This window comes from Catharus ustulatus, chromosome 37, assembly GCF_009819885.2.
Source record: "Catharus ustulatus isolate bCatUst1 chromosome 37, bCatUst1.pri.v2, whole genome shotgun sequence".
In the NCBI taxonomy this organism is placed as follows: domain Eukaryota; kingdom Metazoa; phylum Chordata; class Aves; order Passeriformes; family Turdidae; genus Catharus; species Catharus ustulatus.
This window is the reverse complement of record NC_046257.1, coordinates 639,059-664,574: the sequence shown is the minus strand read 5'-3', so window position 1 is coordinate 664,574 and position 25,516 is coordinate 639,059. Positions and strand designations below refer to the sequence as shown.

At 63.9% G+C, this 25,516-nt stretch overlaps 2 protein-coding genes across 2 annotated transcripts; one reads left to right on the top strand and one right to left on the bottom strand.

Annotated features, from left to right (window-relative positions):
* The first annotated feature begins 20 nt into the window (after positions 1–20).
* KDM6B (lysine demethylase 6B) lies at positions 21–19,896 on the top strand. The gene is made up of 17 exons (XM_033084250.2): positions 21–50; positions 1,079–1,204; positions 2,701–2,889; positions 4,068–4,249; positions 5,128–5,847; positions 6,419–6,545; positions 7,298–7,403; positions 8,537–8,742; positions 10,192–10,256; positions 11,049–11,117; positions 11,950–12,098; positions 13,290–13,404; positions 14,741–14,928; positions 15,989–16,130; positions 16,933–17,059; positions 18,478–18,648; positions 19,628–19,896. Exons 1-17 carry the CDS (start codon positions 21–23, stop codon positions 19,649–19,651), a joined length of 2,736 nt encoding a protein of 911 aa, XP_032940141.1. The 3' UTR covers positions 19,652–19,896.
* A 2,101-nt stretch (positions 19,897–21,997) lies between these two features.
* On the bottom strand, positions 21,998–24,666 carry NAA38 (N-alpha-acetyltransferase 38, NatC auxiliary subunit). The gene is made up of 4 exons (XM_033084249.1): positions 24,662–24,666; positions 24,132–24,477; positions 23,075–23,252; positions 21,998–22,184 (listed from the first exon to the last, which is right to left on the bottom strand). The coding sequence occupies exons 1-4, from the start codon at positions 24,664–24,666 to the stop codon at positions 22,090–22,092; spliced, it is 624 nt and encodes a 207-aa protein (XP_032940140.1). The 3' UTR covers positions 21,998–22,089.
* Positions 24,667–25,516: the final 850 nt, after the last annotated feature.

Sequence of the window (25,516 nt, the reverse complement as noted above, 5' to 3'; positions counted from 1 at the left end):
GGGCAATTGGGGGGGCTGAAATGGGGCTGGGGGCTATTAAAGGGATCTGGGTGGGTATTAAAGGGGTCTGGGGGGGTTTTGGGGGTGGTTGGGGGGGCTGAAATGGGTCTGGGGGCAATGAGGGGGGTCTGGAGAGAATTGAAGGGGTCTGGGGGGGCTGAAATGGATCTGGGGGCAATGGGGGAGTTCTGGGGGGGTCTAAGGGAGGTTTGGGGGGCTAAAATGGGTCTGGGGGGGGTCTGGGGGGACATTAAAGGGGTCTGGGGGGGGTTTGGGGGGGATTGGGAGGCTGAAATGGGTCTGGGGGGCCTGAAATGGGTCTTGGGGGGAACTGGGGGGGGCTGAAATGGGTCTGGGGGGGTTGAAATGGGTCTGGGGGAGCATTAAAGGGGTCTGGGGGGGCTGAAATGGGTCTGGGGGGGGGCTGGGGGGTCTTGGGGGGCTGAAATGGGGCTGGGGGGGTTGAAATGGGTCTGGGGGCAATGGGGGGGTTGGGGGGGCTGAAATGGGTCTGGGGGCAATTGGGGGGGCTGAAATGGGGCTGGGGGCTGAAATGGGTCTGGGGAGGTCTTGGGGGGAACTGGGGGGGGCTGAAATGGGTCTGGGGGGGTTGAAATGGGTCTGGGGGGGTTGAAATGGGTCTGGGGGAGCATTAAAGGGGTCTGGGGGGGCTGAAATGGGTCTGGGGGCGTTAAAGGGGTCTGGGGGGGGCACTGGGATATTTGGGGGGGCACTGGGGGGTCTCAGGGGGTCTCTGGGTTATTTGGGGGTCTCAGGGATATTTGGGGGGGTCTCGGGGGTCTCAGGGATATTTGGGGGGGGTCTCAGGGGGTCTCAGGGATATTGGGGGGGGTCTCGGGGGTCTCTGTGTTATTTGGGGGGGGTCTCGGGGTCCCCCCGTGCCCCCCCTGACGCCGCTGTCCCCAGGGGGGCTGTGGGGGGGTCTGGGGGGTCTCAGGGGTCTCTGTGTTATTTGGGGGGGGTCTCTGTGTTATTTGGGGGGGATCTCGGGGGTCTCAGGTATATTTGGGGGGGGTCTCGGGGTCCCCCCGTGCCCCCCTGACGCCGCTGTCCCCAGGGGGGCTGTGGGGCGCTGCCCCCTCCCCCGTTCCCGCTGCCCCCGGGGCTGTGGAGCCCCCTGCCCCTCCCCCACAGCGAGGCCTGGGCCCCGCCCCGGCGCCACGGGGCCCCCCCGGACAGACAGGTGGGACCTCCCTCGTGTCACCTGTGTCACCTGTGTGTCACCTGTGTCACCTGTGTGTCACCCCCCTCGTGTCACCCACCTGTGTCACCCCCTCAATGTCACCTGTGTGTCACCGACCCTGTGTCACACCCACAGTGTCACCTGTGTCACCTGTGTGTCACCAACCCTGTGTCACCAACCCTGTGTCACCTGTGTGTCACCCCCCTCGTGTCACCCCCCTCGTGTCACCCACCTGTGTCACCTGTGTGTCACCTGTGTGTCCCTGACCCAGTGTCACCAACCCCGCGTCACCTGTGTGTCCCTTGTGTCACCTGTGTGTCCCTGACCCAGTGTCACCAACCCCGCGTCACCTGTGTGTCCCTTGTGTCACCTGTGTGTCCCTGACCCAGTGTCACCAACCCCGCGTCACCTGTGTGTCCCTTGTGTCAACCCCCCAGTGTCATCCCCTCAGTGTCACCAACCCTGTGTCACCAACCCTGTGTCACCTGTGTGTCACCTGTGTCACCAACCCCGTGTCACCAACCCTGTGTCACCAACCCTGTGTCACCTGTGTGTCCCCTGTGTGTCCCCTCCCAGTGTCCCACCCCCCGTGTCTCTCTGTGTATTCCCTACACGTCCCTGGTGTCCCTCTGTCCCCGTGTCCCCCTTCACACCCCCATGTCCCCCACGTGTCCCCATGTCCCCCATGTGTCCCCACGTCCCCCTGTCCCCCCAGCCTCTGTATCCCCATGTCCCCTCTGTCCCCTCTCTAACCTCTGTCCCCCTGTCCTCCCCCGTCCCCTCCTTGTCACCTCCATGTCCCTCTGTCCCCCTGTCCCGTCTCTGTCCCCCGTCCCCTCTCTAACCTCTGTCCCCTGTCCCTCTGTCCCCTCTCTAACCTGTCTGTCCCCTCTGTCCCCTCTCTGTCCCCATGTCCCCTCTCTAACCCCCTGTCCCTCTGTCCCTCTGTCCCCATGTCCCCCTGTCCCCTCTCTAACCCCTGTCCCCTCTCTAACCTTGTCCCCTGTCCCCTCTCTAACCCCCCTGTCCCCTCTCTAACCCCCCTGTCCCCTCTCTAACCCCCCTGTCCCCCCTCTGTTCCCCTGTCCCCTCTCTAACCCCTGTCCCCTCTCTAACCCCTGTCCCCCCTGTCCCCTCTCTAACCCCCCTGTCCCCTCTCTAACGTTGTCCCCTGTCCCTGTGTCCCCTCTCTGTCCCCCTGTCCCCTCTCTAACCTTGTCCCCTGTCCCCTCTGTCCCCATGTCCCTGTGTCCCCTCTCTAATCTCTCTGTCCCCTCTCTAACCTTGTCCCCTGTCCCTGTGTCCCCTCTCTGTCCCCCTGTCCCCTCTCTAACCTTGTCCCCTGTCCCCTCTGTCCCCATGTCCCTGTGTCCCCTCTCTAATCTCTCTGTCCCCTCTCTAACCTTGTCCCCTGTCCCTGTGTCCCCTCTCTGTCCCCCTGTCCCCTCTCTAACCCCTGTCCCTCTCTAACGTTGTCCCCTGTCCCCTGTCCCCAGGAGCAGCGGCTGGTGGCCCCCCCGTTCCCGCCGCCCCCCCGCCCCTCCCCCGCCGGCCCCCCGGGCCCCCTCCCAAGTGACCTTAGGGCCCCCCCGAGCCGCTCACCAGCAGCCACCGCCTGCGTGCCTTGTGCCCCCCCCCGGGCACCCCCCCGGCCCCCCGCCACCAGCAGCCGCCCCCCCCGCGCCGTGAGTGGGGACATTGGGGACATGGGGGGGGTGGGGACATGGGGGGGATGAGGGACATGGGGGGACATGGGGGGGATGGGGACATGGGGACACGGCGGGGATGGGGACATGGGGACACGAGGGGGGCGTGGGGGACATGGGGGGGGACACAGGGGGGACATGGGGACATGGGAGGGATGAGGGGATGGGGACATGGGGACATGGAGGGGATGGGGACACGGTGGGGATGGGGACATGGGAGGACACGGGGGGGATGAGGGGGGAATGGGGACATGGGGGGACAGGGACACAGGGGGGATGTGGGGGAGATGGGGACACGGGGGGATGGGGAGGTGGGCGACACAGAGGGGCCACAGGGGGTGTGGGGACACGGGGGAGATGGGGACATGGGGGGGACATGGGGGGGACATGGGGGGATGGGGGGACATGGGGGGAATGGAGATGAGGGGACATGGGGCGGTGAATGAGGGGATGGGGACATGGGGACATGGTTGGGACATGGGGGGGATGAGGGGATGGGGACACGGGGGGAATGGGGACATGGGGACACAAGGGGGATGTGGGGATGGGGACAGGGAGGGGCATGGGGGACATGGGGGGGGACACGGTGGGGATGAGGGGGACACAGGGGACATGGGGACACGGGGGGATGGGGACATGGGGGGACACAGGGGGGACATGAGTGGCATGAGGACATGGGGACACAGGGGGGATGAGGGGATGGGGACACGGAGGGGCGTGGGGGACATGGGGGGACACGGGGGAGATGGGGATAGGGACGTGGGGACATGGGACAGGGAGACACGGGGGGGATGGAGGGGATAGGGACATGGGGACATGGCGGTGATGGGGACATGGAGACACGGGGGGACATGAGAGGGATGAGGGGATGGCAGGGACAGGGACACGGGGGGGGATGGGGACATGGGGACATAGGGGGGACATGGGGATGTGAAGGGGACATGGGAGGGACACGGGGACATGGAGGGGATGAGGGTATGGGGACAGGTCACGGGGGGACACGGGGACATGAGGGGACACAGGGCTGAGGGGACACAGGGAGGAAAAGGGGTACAGGGATATGGGGTGGGGGGGACACAGGAAGGTCCCACCCCCCCATTTCCAGGGTCTCACTCACAGTCCCCCCCCTCCCTCTTTGTCCCCAAATGTCCCCCCAGGCTCCCGACCACCGCTACCAACCTCCGGAGCCGCCGGGGCCGGGGGGGGCGAGCGGGGGGGTCCCAACCCCCCACCTGCCCCCCGCCCCTCCCCCCTGCTGCGCCCCCCCGGACCCCCTGCCCGCCCCCCCCCTGCCCTGGCTGAAGGAGCCGGGAGGGGGAGACCCCCTGGACGAGATCCTGTTTGGGGGACCCCCGCCCAAGGGGGGGCCGGGGGGGGCCGATCCCCCTTTGGGGGGGTCCCCGGGATCTTTCCCGGACCCCACCAGCACCAGCAGCACGGGGGGGGGAGGGGGCGCCCCCCAGACCCCCCCTTTCCCTTTCCCGGACAAGGAGGAAGAGGAGGAGGAGGAGGAGCCCCCTCCCCATCACCACCAACCCCCCCCCAGCGATTTCTGGCTGGGGACCCCTCCCCACCCCCCCTTAGCGCCGCCCCCCCTCTCCGAGGGCCCCCCCGACACCTCAGGAACCTCCCCCGCGCCCCCCCCCCGCCCCCAGCCCCCCCATTTCTTCGGGGGTCTCCTTTCCAAAGAGCACCCCCGCCCCTCCCCCCACCCCCCCGCACCCCGAGCCCCCTCCCCCTCCTTTACCCCCCCCTCCCCCGCCCTCCTCCGACCCCCCGGGGGTCCCCCCCCGCCTCTTCGATTTCGGGGCCCCCCCCTTGGACGATCAATTCGAGGAGCCCCCCGAATTTGCCAAAATTTTACCCGACGGCCTGGCCAACATCATGAAGATGTTGGACGAGTCCATCCGGCAGGAGGAGGATGAGGGGGGGGTCACCCCTCCCCCACCGCCTCCCCCACCCCCTCCCCCACCCCCCCCCACCCGCCCCCCCCCTCCTGGCCCGCCCCAAAGCCCCTCCCCCCTTCGGGACCCCCCCAGGCCACGGGGACCCCCCGGACCCCCCTCGCCTTTACCCCTTCGGCAAACGGGATGACCCCAAAACTTCCCCGTTTTACAGCAAACCCCCCCCTGCTCCTCCTCCTCCTCCTCCTCCTCCTGCAGAAAAACCCTCGGGAGTGGGGGGCAGCACCCCCAAACCCACCCCCCCCTCCCCCAGCCCCCCCACGCCCCCCCAACTCGCTACCTCACCCCCCGGCTGGGGGTCGCACCCCCCCGCCCCGGCCCGCAGCGAGTCCGAGGCTCTGGAGGAGATCAGCCGCGCTTGTGAGACCTTGGCCGAGCAGGCCGGCCGGCCCAGCCCCCCCTCCCCGGATACCCCCCCGAAATTGGGGGCTGGGGGTCGCCGGCACCGCCGCGTCCCCCCCTCGCGTCACCGCGATCTCCGCCGGGGACCCCCCCGGCGCCGGCACCCGCGGAAAGAGGAGCGGGAACAACAACAACAACAACAACAACAACAACAACAGCAACAACGCGACCGGCCCGTGCTGGCCACGCTCGACCTGCAGAGCTCCGGCGTGCAGGAAAAAGGGGGACCCCCCCCCAGGCTGGAAACGAAAGGAGGGGGTCCCCCAAACCCCCCCTCGGCCCCCCCGGCGGCGGCGGGACCCCCGGCGGCGTTCGTCAGCTCCGCCGACCTCCTCAAGCTGCGCTCGCTCGGGGAGGGGCCCCCCAAAGAGCTCAAGATCCGCCTGATCAAGGTGGAGAGCGGCGCTGGGGGGGCCGCGGGGATCCCCGGGCTCGGGGGTGGCACCGGTGGCGGCGGCGGTGGCACCGGCGGTGACGCTTTGGTGGCCTCGGAAGCCGGGGAGCCCCGGGGGTTGCCGCTGGCGCAGCTGACGATCCGGCACAGCGCCGCCGAGGTGGTGCGAGCCAGCAAGTGAGTGGGGGATGGGCTGGGGGGGTTTGGGGGGGTTTGGGGGGTTATGGGGTTTGTTTATGGGGTTCCAGGTGGGATTTGGGGGATTTGGGGACACCCAGGGGGGATCATGGGGTTCATTTTTGGGGTTCTAGGATGATTTGAGGGATTTGGGGGTCACAGGGGGATCATGGAGTTCATTTATGGGGTTCCAGGTGGGATTTGGGGGGGTCATGGGGTTCATTTATGGGGTTCCAGGTGGGTTTGGGGGATTTGAGAGGTCATGGGGTTAATTTATGGGGTTCTAGGATGATTCCGGGGAATTTGGACATTTCTGGGACAGGGATCTGGGGGGTTTTTGGGGGATCTGAGCAGAATTTGTATGATTCCAGGGGGATTTGGGTGATTCCAGGGAATTTGGGCATTTCTGGGGTGGAGATCTGGGGGATTTTTGGGGGGTGTGAACAGGATTTGGGGTGTCCGAGTAGGATTTGGATGATTCCAGGGGGATTTGGGTGATTCCAGGGGATTTGGGCATTTCTGGGACGGGGATCTGGGGCATTTTTGGGGTCCCACTGCCGTCCCCCCGCAGGCAGGCGCGGCTGAAGGGGCCGTTCCGCGAGTCCTACCTGTGCCCCGCCCAGTCCGTCAAGCCCCGCATCGACGCTCGGGAGCAGCTCCCGAGGGACAAACTCAACCCCCCCACGCCCAGCATCTACGTGAGTGCTCATTGGCTGCTGCCCAGATCCCCTGGCTGCTGATTGGCTCCCTGAATGGGTCCCTTGATTGCTGATTGGCTCCTTGGATGGGTCCCCTGATTGCTGATTGGCTCCCTGGATGGGTCCCTTGATTGCTGATTGGCTCCCTGGATGGGTCCCATGATTGCTGATTGGCTGCCTGGATGAGTCCCCTGCCTCCTGATTGGCTCCCTGCTGGGGATCCCAGGGTGTCCCCTCTCCTGATTGGCTGGTGGGAAAGATCCTGGGAATCCTTGCTGCTGATTGGCTCCTTGGCAGATTCCATCTCTCTGCTGATTGGCCCTTGGCTGGATCCCTGCTCTCCTGATTGGTCCATCATGGGCAGCTCTTTGTTGATTGGCTGCCAGGTCGTGGCCTTTCAATACTGATTGGCTGTTGCCCCAAACCATCTCCATCCTGATTGGCTGCTCGCCTGGTTGTTGGGGGGAGGTGTCAGGCTGTGACTGGCCCGTGCGTGAGGGCGCTGTGCCGTGATTGGCCCCTCCGTGAGGGCGCTGAGCCCTGATTGGCCTGTGCGTGAGGGCGCTGTGCTGTGATTGGCCCCTGCGTGAGGGCGCTGTGCTGTGATTGGCCCCTGCGTGAGGGCGCTGTGCTGTGATTGGCCCTTTCGCCGGGTGCCGCGTGCTGATTGGCTCCTTCCTGAGGGCGGCGGGCTGTGATTGGTCCCTTTGTGGGGCGCCGGTCGCTGATTGGCCGCCGCTGTTCCCGCCCAGCTGGAGAGCAAGCGCGACGCCTTCTCGCCCGTCCTGCTGCAGTTCTGCACCGACCCCAAGAACCCCATCACCGTCATCCGGGGGCTGGCGGGCTCCCTGCGCCTCAGTGAGTCACCCTAAAACCTCCAAAACACCCTAAAATCCCACAGGGACCCCAAAACCTGACAGGGACCCCAAAACCTGCCCTCATGGATCACCCCATCACCGTCATCCGGGGGCTGGCGGGCTCCCTGCGCCTCAGTGAGTCACCTTAAAATACTCCAAACACCCTAAAACACCCCAAAATCCCACAGGGGACCCCAAAACCTGACAGGGACCCCCCCATCACCGTCATCCGGGGGCTGGCGGGGTCCCTGCGCCTCAGTGAGTCACCCCAAAACCTCCAAAACACCCTAAAACACCCCAAAACACCCTAAAACACCCCAAAATCCCACAAACCTACCCCCATGGATCACCCCATCGCCGTCATCCGGGGGCTGGCGGGGTCCCTGCGCCTCAGTGAGTCACCTTAAAATACCCCAAAACACCCTAAAACACCCCAAAACCTGACAGGGACCCCAAAACCTGCCCTCATGGATCCCCCCATCACCGTCATCCGGGGGCTGGCAGGGTCCCTGCGCCTCAGTGAGTCACCCCAAGCACCCTAAAATACCCCAAAACACCCCAAAATCCCACAAATCTACCCCCATGGATCACCCCATCACCGTCATCCAAGGCTGGCCCTGTCCCTGTCCTTGTCACTGTCCCTGCCCTTGTCCCAGCCCTTGTCCCTGTCCCTGTCCCCATGCCAGCCCCCCCGGTGACCCCAAAATGACCCAAGCCCCCGTTTTTGGCAGACCTGGGGCTGTTCAGCACCAAGACACCGTTAGAGCCTCCCTGTCCCTGTCCCTGCCCTTGTCCCTGTCCCTGTCCCCATGACAGCCCCCCTGGTGACCCCAAAATGACCAAACCCCCCGTTTTTGGCAGACCTGGGGCTGTTCAGCACCAAGACCCCAGTAGAACCTCCTTGTCCCTGTCCCTGTCCCTGTCCTTGTCCCCACTCCAGCCCCCCTGGTGACCCCCAGGTGACCCAAGCCCCCGTTTTTGGCAGACCTGGGGCTGTTCAGCACCAAGACCCCAATAGAGCCTCCCTGTCCCTGCCCTTGTCCCTGTCCCCATCCCTGTCCCTGTCCCTGTCCCTGTCCCCATGCCAGCCCCCCTGGTGACCCCAAAGTGACCCAAACCCCCCGTTTTTGGCAGACCTGGGGCTGTTCAGCACCAAGACCCTGGTGGAGGCCAGCGGCGAGCACGCGGTCGAGGTGCGCACGCAGGTGCAGCAGCCCTCGGACCAGAACTGGGACCTGTCGGGGACGCGCCAGGTGTGGCCCTGCGAGAGCAGCCGCTCCCACACCACCATCGCCAAGTACGCCCAGTACCAGGCCTCGTCCTTCCAGGAGTCCCTGCAGGTGAGGGGACATGGTGGGGACATGTTGGGGACACTTACAGGACGTGGGGGGGACACAGGGCACATGTTGGGGACATGGGGGACACACAGGTGACACTCCTCAGGGACAGGGGACACAGTAGTGATCCCACACCACCATCGCCAAGTACGCCCAGTACCAGGCCTCGTCCTTCCAGGAGTCCCTGCAGGTGAGGGGACGTGTTGGGGACATGTTGGGGACACGTATAGGACATGGGGACACACGGGGGACACGCCTCAGGGACAGGGGACACAGCAGGGATCCCACCTCAGTGTCTCCCAGTTTGCCCAGTACCAGGCCTCGTCCTTCCAGGAGTCCCTGCAGGTGAGGGGACATGTTGGGGACACCTACAGGACATGGGGACACACAGGGGACACACCTCAGGGACAGGGGACACACAGGGGACACACCCCAGGGACAGGGGACACAGTAGGGATCCCACACCAGCATCTCCCAGTACGCCCAGTACCAGGCCTCGTCCTTCCAGGAGTCCCTGCAGGTGAGGGGGGGACATAGGGGACATGTTGGGGACACAGGGGACATATTGGGGACATGGGGGACACACCTCAGAGACAGGGGACACACAGGGGACACACCTCAGGGACAGGGGACAGTGCAGGGATCCCACACCAGCATCTCCCAGTTTACCCAGTACTAGGCCTCGTCCTTCCAGGAGTCCCTGCAGGTGAGGGGACATGTTGGGGACACGAGGGGGACACCTACAGGACATGGGGACACACAGGGGACACACCTCAGGGACAGGGGGACACACAGGGGACACTGCAGGGACCCCACCCCAGTGTCTCCCAGTACACCCAGTACCAGGCCTCGTCCTTCCAGGAGTCCCTGCAGGTGACCAGGGAGGGGACACAGGGACAGGGGACACGGTGGGAACGGGACAGGGGGACACGGGGCATGCAGGGACTCGTGTCCCCAAGTGTCCCCAGGGTGTCCTCAAGTGTCCCTGAGGTGTCCCCAAGTGTCCCTTGGTGTCCCCTGCTGTCCCTGAGGTGTCCCGAAGTGTCCCTAGGGTATCCTCAAGTGTCCCCTGCTGTCCCTGAGGTGTCCCTGAGGTGTCCCCAAGTGTTCCCTGGTGTCCCCAAGTGTCCCCTGGTGTCCCTGAGGTGTCCCCAGAGTGTCCCCAAGTATCCCTGAGATGTCCCCAAGTGTCCCTTGGTGTGCTGGATGTGTGTCCTGGAGCCCCCAGAATGTCCCCTGGAATTCTTGGCTGTCTCTGGAGTGTCCCCAAGTGTCCCCTGCTGTCCCTGAGTGTCCCTTGGTGTGCTGGATGTGCATCCTGGAGCCCCCAGAATGTCCCCAGAATGTCCCCTACAATTCTTGGCTGTCTCTGGAGTGTCCCCAAGTGTCCCCAGCGTGCAGAAGGGCTGAGGTGACAGCTGGGGGTGACAGGAGGTGGCACTGTCCCCACAGGAGGACAAGGACAGCGAGGATGAGGAGGCCGAGGAGCCCGACAGCACCACCGAGACCCCGCCCAGGTGGGGACACCCCCGGTCCCCTTTGGGGACATCCTGGGGGGGACACAGTGCCACCCCCTCCCCAGCCCGGGCCACCACTGCTGTCCCCAAGGGGTCCTGGTGTCCTTTGAGGGGTCCCAATGTCCCCAAGGTGTCACTGTGTCACTGGGGGGGTCCCAATGTCCCCACGGTGTCACTGGGGGGGTCCCAATGTCCCCAGGGTGTCACTGGGGTGGTGTCCCAATGTCCCCACGGTGTCACTGGGGTGGTGTCCCAATGTCCCCAGAGTGTCACTGGGGAGGGTCCCAATGTCCCCAGGGTGTCACTGGGGGGGTCCCAATGTCCCCAGAGTGTCACTGGGGGGTCCCAATGTCCCCAGGGTGTCACTGGGGGGGGTCCCAATGTCCCCAAGGTGTCACTGTGTCACTGGGGGGGTCCCAATGTCCCCAAGGTGTCACTGGGGGTGTCCCAATGTCCCCAGGGTGTCACTGGGGGGGTCCCAATGTCCCCAGGGTGTCACTGGGGGGGGTCCCAATGTCCCCAAGGTGTCACTGAGGGGGGTCCCAATGTCCCCAAGGTGTCACTGGGGATGTCCCAATGTCCCCAGGGTGTCACTGAGGGGGTCCCAATGTCCCCAAGGTGTCACGGGGGTGGTGTCCCAATGTCCCCAGGGTGTCACTGTGTCACTGGGGTGGTGTCCCAATGTCCCCAGAGTACCCCCAGGCTGTCACTTTGTCCCCAAAGCCTGCAGGGGTGACATGTCCCCCTTGGGGACCCCGTCCCCGCCCCCCCGTGACCCCGTGTCCCCCCCAGCCCCCCCGACCAGAAATCCCACCAGATCATCAAGTTCGGGACCAACATCGACCTGTCGGACGCCAAGAGGTGACAGCAGGGACAGCCGGGTGACAGTGGGGACACCGGGGTGACAATGGGCGGTGGGGGACACCTGGGTGACAATGGGGACAGCTGGGGGACACCTGGGTGACAATGGGCGGTGGGGGACAGCTGGGTGACACTGGGGACACTGGGGTGACACTGGCGGGGTGGGGGACACCTGGGTGACAGCGGGAACACCCGGGTGACACTGGGGACACCAGGGTGACAATGGGGGGTGGGGGACAACTGGGTGACAATGGGGACACCGGGGTGACAATGGAGGGTGGGGAGGGGACACCTGGGTGACAATGAGGGGGGTCAGAGTCACTCTCAGGTGACAATGCGGGGGTCAGGGTCACTCTCAGGTGACAATGGGGGGATCAGGGTCACCCCTGGGTGACAGTGGGGACACCTGGGTGACAGTGGGGGGGGGTCAGGGCCACTCTTAGGTGACAGTGGGGGAGTCAGGGTCACCCCTGGGTGACAATGGGGACACCTGGGTGACAATGGGGGGGGGTCAGGGCCACTCTTAGGTGACAGTGGGGGAGTCAGGGTCACCCCTGGGTGCTGCAGGGACAATGGGGGGTGGGGAGGGGACACCTGGGTGACAGTGGGGGGGTCAGGGTCACTCCCGGGTGACAATGGGGGGGTCAGGGTCACCCCTGGGTGACAGTGGGGACACCTGGGGGGCTGAGTTTGGGGCTCAGGGCCACTCCCAGGTGACAGGGCGTGGCTCCCCCCGGGGCAGGCCGTGCCCCCAGGTGGGTGCCACCCCCTCAGATGCCACCCCCCAGGTGCCACCCCCAGTGCCAGCCCGTCCCTGTCCCTGTCCCTGCAGGTGGAAGCCGCAGCTGCAGGAGCTGCTGAAGCTGCCGGCGTTCATGCGCGTCTCCTCCACCGGCAACATGCTGAGCCACGTGGGCCACACCATCCTGGGCATGAACACCGTGCAGCTCTACATGAAAGTGCCCGGCAGCCGCACCCCCGGTGAGCTCCGGACGGTGGGGACAGCTGGGGACAGCTGGGGACAGCTGGGGGTACCTGGGGACAGCTGGGGATACCTGGGGACACATGGGGGCACATGGGGATGATGGGGACAGCTGGGGACAGCTGGGACACACCTGGGGACAGCTGGGGACACATGGGGACAGCTGGGGATACCTGGGGACACCTGGGGGTACATGGGGACAGCTGGGTGCACCTGGGGACAGCTGGGGACGCCTGGGGACACCTAGGGACATCTGGGCACACCTGGGGACACCTGGGGACAGCTGGGCACACCTTGGACATCACACTGTGATGGCAGCAACATCTGGGGAGTGGGAAGGGACATGGGGACAACTTTGGGGGTGACAGTGGTGGGGACACCGGTGGGGACAGCCCAGTGAAGGTGACAGGAGGTGACAGTGACGGTGACAGTGACGGTGCCAGCAGTGGGCACAGCCCAGTGGGGGTGACAGGAGGTGACAGTGACAGTGCCAGCACTGAGCACACCCCAGCTGGGGTGACAGTGACGGTGACAGTGACAGTGGTGGGCGAATCCCAGTGGGGGTGACAGTGGTGGGGACAGCCCAGTGAGGGTGACAGGAGGTGACAGTGACGGTGACAGTGACGGTGCCAGCAGTGAGCACACCCCAGCGGGGGTGACAGGAGGTGACAGTGACGATGACAGCGGTGGGGACAGCGCAGCAGCGGTGACAGGAGGTGACAGGATGTGACAGTGATGGTGACAGTGCCAGTAGTGTGCACAGCCCAGTGAGGGTGACAGGAAGTGACAGGGGGTGACAGTGATGGTGACAGTAACGGTGACAGCACTGAGCACACCCCAGCTGGGGTGACAGTGACAGTGACAGTGACAGTGGTGGGCAAAGCCTAGTGAGGATGACAGGAGGTGACAGTGATGGTGACAGTGACGGTGACAGTGACAGTGCCAGCACTGAGCACACCCCAGCTGGGGTGACAGTGACAGTGACAGTGACAGTGGTGGGCAAAGCCCAGTGGGAGTGACAGGAGGTGACAGGATGTGACAGTGATGGTGACAGTGATAGTGCTAGCACTGAGCACAGCCCAGTGGGGGTGACAGGAGGTGACAGTGACAGTGGTGGGCACACCTCAGTGAAGGTGACAGGAGGTGACAGGAGGTGACGGTGACAGTGACAGTGCCAGCGTCCCCCGCAGGCCACCAGGAGAACAACAACTTCTGCTCGGTGAACATCAACATCGGCCCCGGCGACTGCGAGTGGTTCGCGGTGCACGAGCACTACTGGGAAACCATCTCCGCCTTCTGCGACAGGTGGGCGGGGCCTGCACGAAAGGGGGCGTGGCCTGCACGAAAGGGGGCTGGGCCTGTACAAAAAGGGGTGTGGTTTGTCTAAAAGGGGCGTGGTTTGTCTAAAGGGGTGTGGTTTGCATAAAGGAGGTGTGGTTTGTATAAAGGGGGCGTGGTCTGAGAAAAAAGAGGTTTGGTCTGAACAAAAGGAGGCGTGGTTTGCACAAAGGGGTGTGGCTTATGTAAAGGGGTGTGGTTTGTTAAAGAAGGTGTGGTTTGCCTAAAAGGGGGCGTGGTTTGTACAAAAGAGGGCGTGGTTTGCTTGGAAGGGGCCAGGAATTGGGGGAGCAGGAATTGGGTGCTGGGGTGCTCAGAAATTTGGGGAGAAAAAATTTGGGGTGCTCAGGAAAACGGGGGACAGGAATTGAGGGAAAAGGAATTTTGGGGTTCAGAAATTTGGGGAGCTGAGGAAATGGAGGGGCTCAGGAATTTAGTGGGGCTCAGGAATTGGGGGGGAACTCAGGAAAATGGGGACAGGAACTGAGGGAAAAGGATTTTGGGGTTCAGGAATTTGAGGGGGCTGAGGAAATGGGGGTGTAGGAATTGGGAGGGGGGCTCAGAAATTTGAGGAGAAGGAATTTTGGGGTTCAGAAAATTGGGGAGCTGAGGAAATGAGGGGGCAGGAATTTGGGGGGGCCTCAGAAATTTGGGAAAGGGAGTTTGGGGGGGGGGGTCTGAGGAATTGGGGGGCAGGAATTTAGGGGGGGGTCTCAGGAATTGGGGGGGTCTGAGGGGCTGAGATAAAAGGGGAGGGGCCTAGGGAAGGGAAATGAGACTGGGAAAGGGGAGGGGCTTAAGTGGGAGGGGCTAAAATGGGTGGGGCTTAGGGAAAGGGGAGGGGCTTTCATAAAGGAGCTGACGCAGCATAATTAGCGTTAATTAGTGGGGGCGTGGCCTGGGTGGAGTCACTGGGTGTGGCCTGATGTCACATGGGTGTGGCCACACATGGGGGCGTGGCCTGGGTGGAGTCAGTGTGACCTGATGTCACGTGGGGGCGTGGCTACACAAGTGGGCGTGGCTTGGGTGGAGTCACTGGATGTGGCCTGATGTCACACAGGGGCGTGGCTACACATGGGGTGTGGCCTGGGTGGAGTCACTGTGTGTGGCCTGATATCACATGGGCGTGGCTCCACACGGGGGCGTGGCCACACATGGGGCGTGGCCTGATACCACAAGGGGGCGTGGCCAACTCTCCCTTCCCACCAATGGGGGAGGATTTTCGGTTGGGAAGGAGGGGGTGGGGCTCAGTGGGCGTGCCCAGCAGTGGGCGGGGCTGTCGCTGACCACGCCCCCGGCGCAGGCACGGCGTGGATTACCTGACGGGCTCGTGGTGGCCCATCCTGGAGGACCTGTACCGCTCCAACATCCCGGTGTACCGCTTCGTGCAGCGCCCCGGCGACCTGGTGTGGATCAACGCCGGCACCGTGCACTGGGTGCAGGCCACGGGCTGGTGCAACAACATCGCCTGGAACGTGGGGCCGCTCACCGGTGAGGGGACAGGGGGACATTGGGGACATTGGGGACAGTGGGGACACTGGGGACATTGGGGACATTGGGGACACTGGGCTGGTGCAACAACATCGCCTGGAACGTGGGGCCGCTCACCGGTGAGGGGACAGGGGGGACATTGGGGACATTGGGGACATTGGGGACATTGGGGGACAACAACATCGCCTGGAACGTGGGGCCGCTCACCGGTGAGGGGACATTGGGGACATTGGGGACATTGGGGACATTGGGGACAGGGGACATTGGGGACATTGGGCTGGTGCAACAACATCGCCTGGAACGTGGGGCCACTCACTGGTGAGGGGACAGGGGGACACTGAGGGGACATTGGGGACATTGGGGACACTGGGCTGGTGCAACAACATCGCCTGGAACGTGGGGCCGCTGACCGGTGAGGGGACATGGGGACACTGAGGGGACACTGGGGACATTGGGGACACTGGGGGGACAACAACATCGCCTGGAACGTGGGGCCGCTCACCAGTGAGGGGACACTGGGGGGAAGTTGGGGACATTGGGGGGACAACATCACCTGGAACATGGGGCCACTGACTGGTGAGGGGACACTGGGGACATTGGGGGGACACTGGGGGGACAACAACATCACCTGGAATGTGGGGCCGCTCACCGGTGAGGGTACACTGAGGGGACATTGGGAACACTGGGGACATTGGGGACACTGAGAGGACATTGGGGACATTGGGGACATTGAGGGGACAACAACATCGCCTGGAACTGGGGCTGATCATGGGTACAGGGACATGGGGACATGAAGGGACACAGGGACATGGGGACACAGTGGGGACATGGGGCTATGAGGACAGCAGTGCAGGGACATTGGGGACACTGGGGACACACCCTGGATGTGGCACTGCCACATGGGGACCACAGAGAGTCCTGGGGGGGTCAGGGTGGCCATGACACCCCCAACGTCCCCAATGTCCCCAATCCCCTCAATGTCCCTAATCCCCCCCAATGTCCCCAACATCCCCATTGTCCCCATTGTCCCCAATGTCCCCGATGTCCCCGATGTCCCCAGCGTACCAGTACCAGCTGGCCCTGGAGCGCTACGAGTGGAACGAGGTGAAGAACGTCAAGTCCATCGTGCCCATGATCCACGTGTCCTGGAACGTGGCCAGGACCGTCAAGATCAGCGACCCCGACCTCTACAAGATGATCAAGTGGGTTTGGGGACACCTGGGGACACCTGGGGACACCCCTGGGGACAGCTGGGGACGCCTGGGGATGCCTGGGGACAGCTGGGGACACCTGGGATGGGGATTTGGTGGCTTGGCTGGCCCATGGTGGGTGACAGCAGATGGCAGTGTCCCCAGTGATGGTGTCCTCGTGGGTGACAGCAGTGATAGGTGACAAGTGACACAAGTGTCCCTGTCCCTGATGGTGGTGACACTGGTGACAGCAGGTGACACTGGTGACATGGGTGTCCCTGTCCCTAATGGTGGGTGACACTGGTGACAGTGATGGTCATGACATGGGTGACACAGGTGTCCCTGTCCCCAATGCTGGTGACACTGGTGACCCTGGTGACACGGTGACACTGGTGACAGCAGTCCCTGTCCCCAATGGTGGTGACCCTAGTGACATGGGTGTCCCTGTCCCTAATGGTGGGTGACACTGGTGACACTGGTGACGTGGGTGTCCCTGTCCCTGATGGCGGGTGACACTGGTGACAGTGATGGTCATGACATGGGTGATAGGTGTCCCTGTCCCCAATGCTGGTGACCCTGGTGACACGTGTGTCCCTGTCCCTGATGGTTGTGACATTGGTGACACAGTGACGTGGGTGTCCCCAATGGTGGGTGACACAGGTCACCCTGGTGGCATGGGTGTCCCTGTCCCTGACCCTGGTGACATGGGTGACCCTGGTGACCCGTGTGTCCCTGTCCCCAATGCTGGTGACCCTGGTGACCCCAGTGACCCCGGTGACCCCACTGACCCGTGTGTCCCTGTCCCCTCCCGCAGGTACTGCCTGCTGCAGTCCATCAAGCACTGCCAGGTGCAGCGCGAGAGCCTGGTGCGCGCGGGCAAGAAAATCGCCTACCAGGGACGCGTCAAGGACGAGCCAGCGTACTACTGCAACGAGTGTGACGTGAGTGACACGGACAGGGGACAGCCAGGGGACATGGGGACAGCCAGGGGACAGCCAGGGGACATGGGGACAGCCAGGGGACATGGGGACAGCAGGGACACAGGGCTGTACCAGGGGCGCGTCAAGGACGAGCCGGCGTACTACTGCAACGAGTGTGACGTGAGTGACGGGGACAGGGGACAGCACAGGGGACATGGGGACAGCCAGGGGACATGGGGACAGCCAGGGGACAGCCAGGGGACACGGGGACAGCCAGGGGACACAGGGACAGCCAGGGGACATGGGGACAGCCAGGGGACAGCCAGGGGACATGGGGACAGCCAGGGGACATGGGGACATGGGGTGGCCTTGTCCTTGGCCGTGTCATTGTCACCCCATTGACTGTGGCCTTGGGGTGGCCCTGTCCTTGTCCTTGGTCCTGGGGACAATCGGGGGGTCCTTGGCTGTGTCACTGTCACACTGCTGGTGGCCGTGGGCTATCCTCGGCCATGCCACTGACCATTGCCATGGCCACACCACTGACCATTGCCATGGCCACACCACTGACCATTGCCATGGCCATGGGCTGTCCTTGGCCGTGCCTCTGACCATTGCTGTGGCCATGGGGCATCTTTGGCCACGCTGCTGACCCCTGCCCTGGCCACACCTCTGACCATTGCCCTGACCCTGCCCTGACCCCTGCCCCCGCAGGTGGAGGTGTTCAACATCCTGTTTGTGCCCTGACCTTGCCCTGACCATGACCCTGCCCTGACCCCTGCCCACACCACTGACCATTACCATGACCCCTGCCCCCACAGGTGGAGGTGTTCAACATCCTGTTTGTGACCTGACTCCTGTGCTGACCATTACCCTGACCCCTGCCCACACCACCGACCATTACCCTGACCCTGCCCTGACCCCTGCCCACACCACTGACCATTACCATGACCCCTGCCCCCGCAGGTGGAGGTGTTCACCATCCTGTTTGTGACCTGACCTTGCCCTGACCCCTGCCCTGACCACACCACTGACCATTACCATGACCACACCACTGACCCTGCCCTGACCCCTACTCTGACCCCTGACCTCTACCCCCGCAGGTGGAGGTGTTCAACATCCTGTTTGTGACCTGACCACACCACTGACCATTACCCTGACCCCTGTGCTGACCATTACCATGACCCCTGACCCCACAGGAGGTGTTCAACATCCTGTTTGTGACCTGACCCTGCCCTGACCACACCACTGACCATTACCCTGACCCCTGCCCACACCACTGACCATTACCATGACCTCTGACCCCGCAGGTGGAGGTGTTCAACATCCTGTTTGTGACCTGACCCTGCCCTGACCACACCACTGACCATTACCCTGACCCCTGCCCACACCACTGACCATTACCATGACCCCTGACCCCTGCCCTGACCTCTGCCCCGCAGGTGGAGGTGTTCAACATCCTGTTTGTGACCAGCGAGACGGGCGGGCGCAACACGTACCTGGTGCACTGCGAGGGCTGCGCGCGGCGCCGCGCCGGCGGCCTGGCCGGCGTCATCGTCCTCGAGCAGTACAAGACCGAGGAGCTGATGCAGATCTACGACGGCTTCACCCTGGTCAGGACACCTGGGGACACACCTGGGGACACAGGGACACACCTGGGACAGCTGGGGACAGCTGGGGACACACCTGGGGATGGCTGAGGATACACCTGGGGGCACCTGGGGACGACTGGGGACACAGGGACACACCTGAGATGGCTGGGGACAGCTGGGGATGGCTGGGGACACCTGGAGGCACAGGGACACACCTGGGGACAGCTGGGGACATAGCTGGGAAGGGCTGGGGACACACCTGGGGGCACAGGGACATGCCTGGGAAAGCTGGGGATGGCTGGGGACACACCTGGGGAGACCTGGGGACACACCTGGGATAGCTGGGGACGGCTGGGGACAACTGGGGATGGCTGGGGACACAGGGACACACCTGGGGACAGCTGGGGAGGGCTAGGGACAGCTGGGGACACAGGGACATGCCGGGAAAAGCTGGGGACAGCTGGGGACACATCTGGGGATGGCTGAGGATGCACCTGGGGACAGCTGGGGACACAGGGACACACCTGGGACACCTGGGGACACCAGGGGACAGATGTGAATGTACCTGGGGACACACCTGGGGGGGCTGTGGACACACCTGGGGACAGCTGGGGACACCTGGGACAGCTGGGGACAAAGGGACACACCTGAGGACAGCTGGGGGCAGCTGTGAATGTACCTGGTGACACGTGGGACAGCTGGGGACGGCTGGGGACACACCTGGGGACACCTGTGAACATACCTGGGGACACACCTGGGGATGGCTGGGGGCACAGGGACACACCTGGGGACACCAGGGAGCACCTAGGGACAGCTGGGGACAGTGATAGCCCTGCTCTGGGGACAGCTGGGGACACAACGACACACCTGAGGACAGCTGGGGACAGTGCCACCCCGCTCTGGGGACACACCCAGCACACCTGGGGACACCTGTGTGGGCACTGTCCCCTCCCCGGTGTCCCCAGGGTGGCGGTGCTGAGCTGTCCCCTCCCCCCTCCAGGTGACGCCGCCGACCCCCAGATGAGACCCCCGAGCCCCCCCCAGGGGCCACCCCGGCGGGGGAGGGGACACGAGGGGACACGAGGGGACAGGGGGGTCCTCTCGCCCCTCCCCCCACGAACACTTTTTATTTATTCCCGGAGAAATCGCCCCAAAATCCGCCTGGACGGCCAGGACGCCCCTCCCCCACCGCGGGGGGGTGGGGGGGGAGGGGTTCGGGTGGGAAAACTCCGATTTTATACAAAAATCCCGATTTATAGGAATTCACACAGCCCCTCCCCCACCGCCCCTCCCCCCGCGGGGTGTGTGTGGGGGGGGTCTCTCTGCTCCTCGCCTCCCCCACCCCCAAATTTTGGGGGGGTCTCTGAACTCAGAGGGGGTCGGGGGAGCTCTGCTGCGGCCCCTCCCCCCCCCAAAAAAAAAACTTTTGGGGGAGTTTGTGCCCCTCCCCCAACACAAAGGGGGGCCCGGGGGGGGTCCCCGCCCCTCCCCCAGCATTAAAAAGGGGGGAGGGGCAGGGGGGAGGGGCACTTTTATTGGGGGGGGGTCCCACCCCCTTGCCAAGATTCAACCAAAAACTCGCCCCCCACCCCCACGAGCAGCGCCCCTCCCCCCCCATACGGGTCCGAGGGGTGGGGGAGGGGATTTTTATTTTTTTTGGGGAGGGGGGGGTTGGGTGAGGTGTGCCCCTCCCCCCCCTCCGCCCCTCCCCCCGCCCGGGTGGGGCTCAGGTCTCTAAAGGGGGGGAGGGGCTCCCCCCCAATCCATGGTGCAAAGGGGGGAGGGGCCTGTGCTACCCCCTCCCCCCCAAAAAAAAAACCCGGGGGGGGCGGCCGGAGCCCCCCCGCGGGGGGAGGGGCCTTGGGGTGCCCCTCCCCCCCTCCCCGAGCCTCCTTTTGGGTTTTGGTTTTTTTGGGTTTTTTTTGTAAATGATTTTTTGGTTTTTTTTTCTTCTTTTTTTTCTTTATTTTTTTCTTTTATTTTTCCTCTTTTTTAATTTATACGCGGGGAGGGGGGGGGGAGGGGTCGCGTTATTTATTGGGGGGGTCGGGCCGGGGGTCCCCGACTCCCGGGGGGGGGAGGGGAGGGGTCTGCTGTGGGGGAGGGGGGGGGGTTTTGGTCACCGTGACCCCGGTGACCCCTCCCCCCTTGACCCCCGGTGACCTCTGACCCCCGCCCCCACCCCCATCATGGTGCTGGGCCCTGCGGCCGCCCCGCCCCCTCCCCCCCCTCCGTGTGCCCCTCCCCCCCTGCCCCTCCCCCCTCGCCGGGCCCCCCCGGTGGATTTGGGGGTGGGGGAGGGGCGGGTGCTCCCCCTCCCTCCCCTCCCCCCCCCAGAAGCTATTTTGTACCTGAGATTAAATTAATGGCAAAGCCCGACGGCTCCGTGGGGGAGGGGCGCGATTGGGGGGGGAGGGGGGGGCGGGAATTTGGGTGGGGGGCTCAGAAATTTGGGGAGGGGTCTCAAAAATTTGGGGGGGATCAGGAATTTTGAGAGAAGGAATTTGGGGGGGGTCTCAGGAAAACAGGGACAGGAATTGAGGGAAATTAATTGGGGGGGGCTCAGGAATTTGGGAGGGGCTCCGAAATTTTCAGGGGGTTCTCAGGAATTTGGGGGGATTCAGGAATTTTGGGAGGGGGTCTCAGGAATTGGGGGGAGGGGTCTCAGGAATTTGGGGAGGTTCAGAAATTTGGGGAGGGGTCTCAGAAATTTGGGGGGATCAGGAATTTTGGGAGAAGGAATTTGGGGGGGGGCTCAGGAAAAGGAGGGGGACAGGAAGTGATGGAAATTAATTGGGGGGGGGGGCTCAGGAATTTGGGGAGGGGTCTCAGGAATTTGGGAGCTTCAGAAATTTGGGGAGGGGTCTCAGGAATTTGGAAGGGGCTCAGAAATTTTCAGGGGGGTCTCAGGAATTTGGGGAGGTTCAGGAATTGGGGAGGGGTGTCAGGAATTTGGGGGGGGTCAGGAATTGGGGGGGGGTCTAAGAAATCTGGGGTGTTCAGGAATTGAGGGGGGGTCTCAGGAATTGAGGGGGGGTCTCAGAAATTTTGGGAGGAGTCTCAGAAATTTGGGGGGGCTCTCCTGTCACACAGAGGGGGGGACACACAAACGTCACACGGGGACACACAAATGTCACTTGGGGGGGCTTTAATGGCACCTTGGGGACCCCCAAACCCCCGAGGAACATTTGGGGGGGGTCCCACATGGATTTGGGGGGATGTCCATACAATCCTGGGGGTTCCCTCAGGGTTTGGGGTCCATCCAGAGGGTCCATTCAGGTGCTGGGGGGGGGCTCAGGTGGTTTTTGGGGTTCCTCTGGGTGGTTTTGGGGTCTCCCAGGGGTCCCCCCATTGTTTTTGGGGTTCCTCAGGGGTTCCTCAGGGTGTTTTTTGGGGTTCCTCAGGGTGGTTTTTGGGGTCCCCCCGTTGTTTCTGGGGTCCCCCCGCGGTTTTCGGGGCCCCTCAGGGGTAGGGGGGCTCCACCTCGATGGACACGATGTGGTGCCCGGGGACCATGGCCAGCCCCAGCACTCGGGGCTCGCTGCCCGGGAACGCGTCTGGGGGGAGGAGAAGGGATCAGACACCCCAAAAGGGGGCTCAGATACCCCAAAAGGGGATCAGACACCCCAAAAAGGGGCTCAGACACCCCAAACGGGGGCTCAGACACCCCAAAAGGGGGAGGCCGGACCCCAAAACCCCCCCAGGTCCCTTCACCCCACCCAGGGGGACACTGCTGGGACAGGACGCTGCCACCCCCCAAAAAAAACCCTAAAAAAAACCCCCCAAAAAATCCCAAAACCCTCAGGAATTCCTGGGCCAATCCCAGGGTCCCGAACTCCCCCAAGACCCCCCAAACTGCCCCCAAATTCCCCCTCAGACCCCCCAAAACTCCTTCAGGACCCCCCAGAACCCCCCAAATACCCCTGGGACTCCCCCCAAATTCCCCCAGAACCCCTCAAACTCCCCCCTCAGACCCCCCAAACTCCTCCAGGACCCCCCAGAACCCCCCAAAACTCCATCAGGATCCCCCAAAAACTCCCCCAGGACCCCCAAAACTCCCCCCAAACTCCCCCAGGACCCCCAAAACTCCTCCAGGACCCCCCCAGGACCCCCAAAACTCCTCCAGGACCCCCCCAGGACCCCCAAAACTCCTTCAGGACCCCCCAGAACTCCCCCTCAGACCCCCCAAACTCCCCCCGGGACCCCCCCAGAACTCCCCAAATTCCCCCCAGGACCCCCAAAACCCCTCAGACCCCCAAAACTCCTCCAGGACCCCCCAAAACTCCTCCAGGACCCCCCAAACAGCACCCAGGACCCCCAAAACCCCTCCAGGACCCCCCAAACTCCCCCCAGGACCCCCCAAATTCCCCCCAGGACCCCCAAACTCCCCCCAGGACCCCCCAAACTGCCCCCAGAACTCCCCAAACTCCCCCCGGACCCCCCTCACCCGCAGCTTTCAGGAACTCCTGCGCCGAGCCCAGGATCACGTTGCTCTGGCGGTCCGTGCACAGGAACGCGCCCACCAGGGTCCGCCCGTCCGACATGCGGATGCGGAGGCTGCGGTTGAGCAGCGCCTCGAGCCGCTGCCGCCCCCGGGGGGGCCCCGAGACCCCCGGGCCGGGCTCCTGGCGGGGCACGGGGAAGGGGTGAGACCCCCGAAACCCCCGGGTGGGGTTGGGAGGGTTGGGGGAAGCGCGGTTCTTATGGAACCCCAAAACTTTTCGTGGTTCTTATGGACTCCCCAAAACTTTCCTGGTTCTTATGGACCCCCCAAAACCTTCCCTGGTTCTTATGGACCCCCCAAAACCTTCCCTGGTTCTTATGGACCCCCAAAAACCTTCCCCGGTTCTTATGGACCCCCCAAACCTTCTCTGGTTCTTATGGAACCCCAAAACCTTCTCCAGCCTTTATGGACCCCAAAATCCTTCCCTGGTTCTTATGGACCCCCAAAACATTTCCTGGTTCTTATGGGCCCCCCAAATTTTCCCTGGTTCTTATGGACCTCCCAAACCTTTCCCAACCCTTCTGGACCCCCCAAAACTTTTCCTGGTTCTTCTGGACCCCCAAAACCTTCCTCGGTTCTTATGGATCCCCAAACCTTCTCCAACCCTTATGGACCCCCCAAATCTTTCCTGGTTCTTATGGACCCCTCAAAACCTTCTCTGGTTCTTATGGACCCCCCCCAAAGCTTTTCCAGCCCTTGTGGACCCCCCAAAACCTTCTCCAGCCCTTATGGACCCCCCAAATCTCCTCCCAGCCCTGTGCACCCCCAAACCTCCCCTCAGCCCCCTCAGCCCCCCGGTATCTCCCCTCACGGCCTCGGAACCGCCCCCCACGAACCCCTGTGGGCTCTGGATCTCCCCACCTCCGCTCTCCCTAGGATCCATACGGCGGCTGTACCGCCCCTACAGCCCCCCCAAATCCCCTGCAGCCCCCCAGGTCCCCCCAAATCCCCTACAGGACCCCCCAAATCCCCTACAGCCCCCCCAGGCCCTCTCACTCACGGCCGGGCCGCTCCCCGCCTCCTCAGGCGGATCCGCCATGATGGCGCCGCGGCCCAGGGGGCGGAGCCACGCACTACAACTCCCGGCGTGCACCGCGCGCCGCTTGAACCCATAGTGGGTACTTGATCCCGTGACTACATTTCCCAGCGTGCACCGCGCGCCGCTGCCACCATAACGGGTGCTGAACCCGTGACTACATTTCCCAGCGTGCACCGCGCGGTAATAGCGGGCCACGTGGCAGAGGACTACGTTTCCCAGCACACCCTGCGACGCACAGGGCGGGGATTTCCGGTGGCGTTGCCACGGCGACGGGCGGCGCGGGCTCGGCGGCGACCCCGGGCCCGGCCTGAGGGGCCCCGAGGTGCGGGGGGGGCCCTGAGGGGCTGGGGAGGCTCAGGAGGGGCTGGGGGCAGTGGGAGGGTCGTGGGGATATGGGGGGGGCGGGGGTCCCCTTTTTTTGGGGAGGGGTTTCCCTTCCGTGAACCCCCCGTGACCCCGGAGCCCCCCTCCTGCAGGCCGCGGGTAATGACGTCATCGCCAGAGGGGGGTCAAGGGTCGCCGACCCCCCCAAATTAGGTGCTCACGGCCCCCCCACACATCGGGGGTCACCAAGACCCCCCCCCCAAATTAGGGGGTCCCCCCTTGTCTCCCTTTTGGGGAGGGGTCTCTCCTGTCCCCATGGGGGTCCCTCATCAATTCTGGGGTCCCCAGGGGGATCCCCCCCAGGTCTGGGGGCAAATGGCGATTCCTTGGAGCCAAAATAAATCGGATTGTGGCAGGACAAGGCACGGCGGGGCCTCGGGGAGGGGACACACATGGGGACACACCTGGGGACAGCTGGGGACACACCTGGGGACACATATGGGGACACACCTGGGGACACATGTGGGGACATCTGGGGACACACACATGGGACACACCTGGGGACACATCTGGGGACACACCTGGGGACACATCTGGGGACATCTGGGGACACACCTGGGGACAGCTGGGGACAGTCCCCAGCCGAGGGGTGACAGTCAGGTCCATCACCCTGTGCCACCCCCTCTCCAGGGGTGGTTTGCTGTCCCCATGGGTGACAGCAGGTGACACCGGCTGGGCGTGTGGCACTCGCTGTTTGTCCCCAGGTGACACCGGCTGGGTGGGTGGCACTCGCTGTTTGTCCCCAGGTGACACCGGCTGGGTGGGTGGCACTCGCTGTTTGTCCCCATGGGTGGCTGCCAGGCCCTGGCGCTGTCACCTGTGGCACGGTGACACTGGGAGGGTTCATGGTGTCCCCACGGCTGTCACCTGTCTGTGACACCTGTCTCTGTGTCTGTCTGTGTCACCTGTCTCTGTGTCTGTCACCTGTCCCTGTGTCTGTGTCACCTGTCCCTGTGTCTGTC

Coding starts and splice junctions, on each gene's coding strand:
- KDM6B (XM_033084250.2), top strand. CDS start 21: ATGGGGCTGGGGGCTATTAAAGGGATCTGG. Junction 51..1,078: donor GGGCTATTAAAGGGATCTGG/GTGGGTATTAAA, acceptor CGCTGTCCCCAG/GGGGGCTGTGGGGCGCTGCC. Junction 5,848..6,418: donor GAGGTGGTGCGAGCCAGCAA/GTGAGTGGGGGA, acceptor GTCCCCCCGCAG/GCAGGCGCGGCTGAAGGGGC.
- NAA38 (XM_033084249.1), bottom strand. Junction 23,253..24,131: donor AGGCGGGGAGCGGCCCGGCC/GTGAGTGAGAGG, acceptor GTGCCCCGCCAG/GAGCCCGGCCCGGGGGTCTC. Junction 22,185..23,074: donor GGAGTTCCTGAAAGCTGCGG/GTGAGGGGGGTC, acceptor TCCTCCCCCCAG/ACGCGTTCCCGGGCAGCGAG.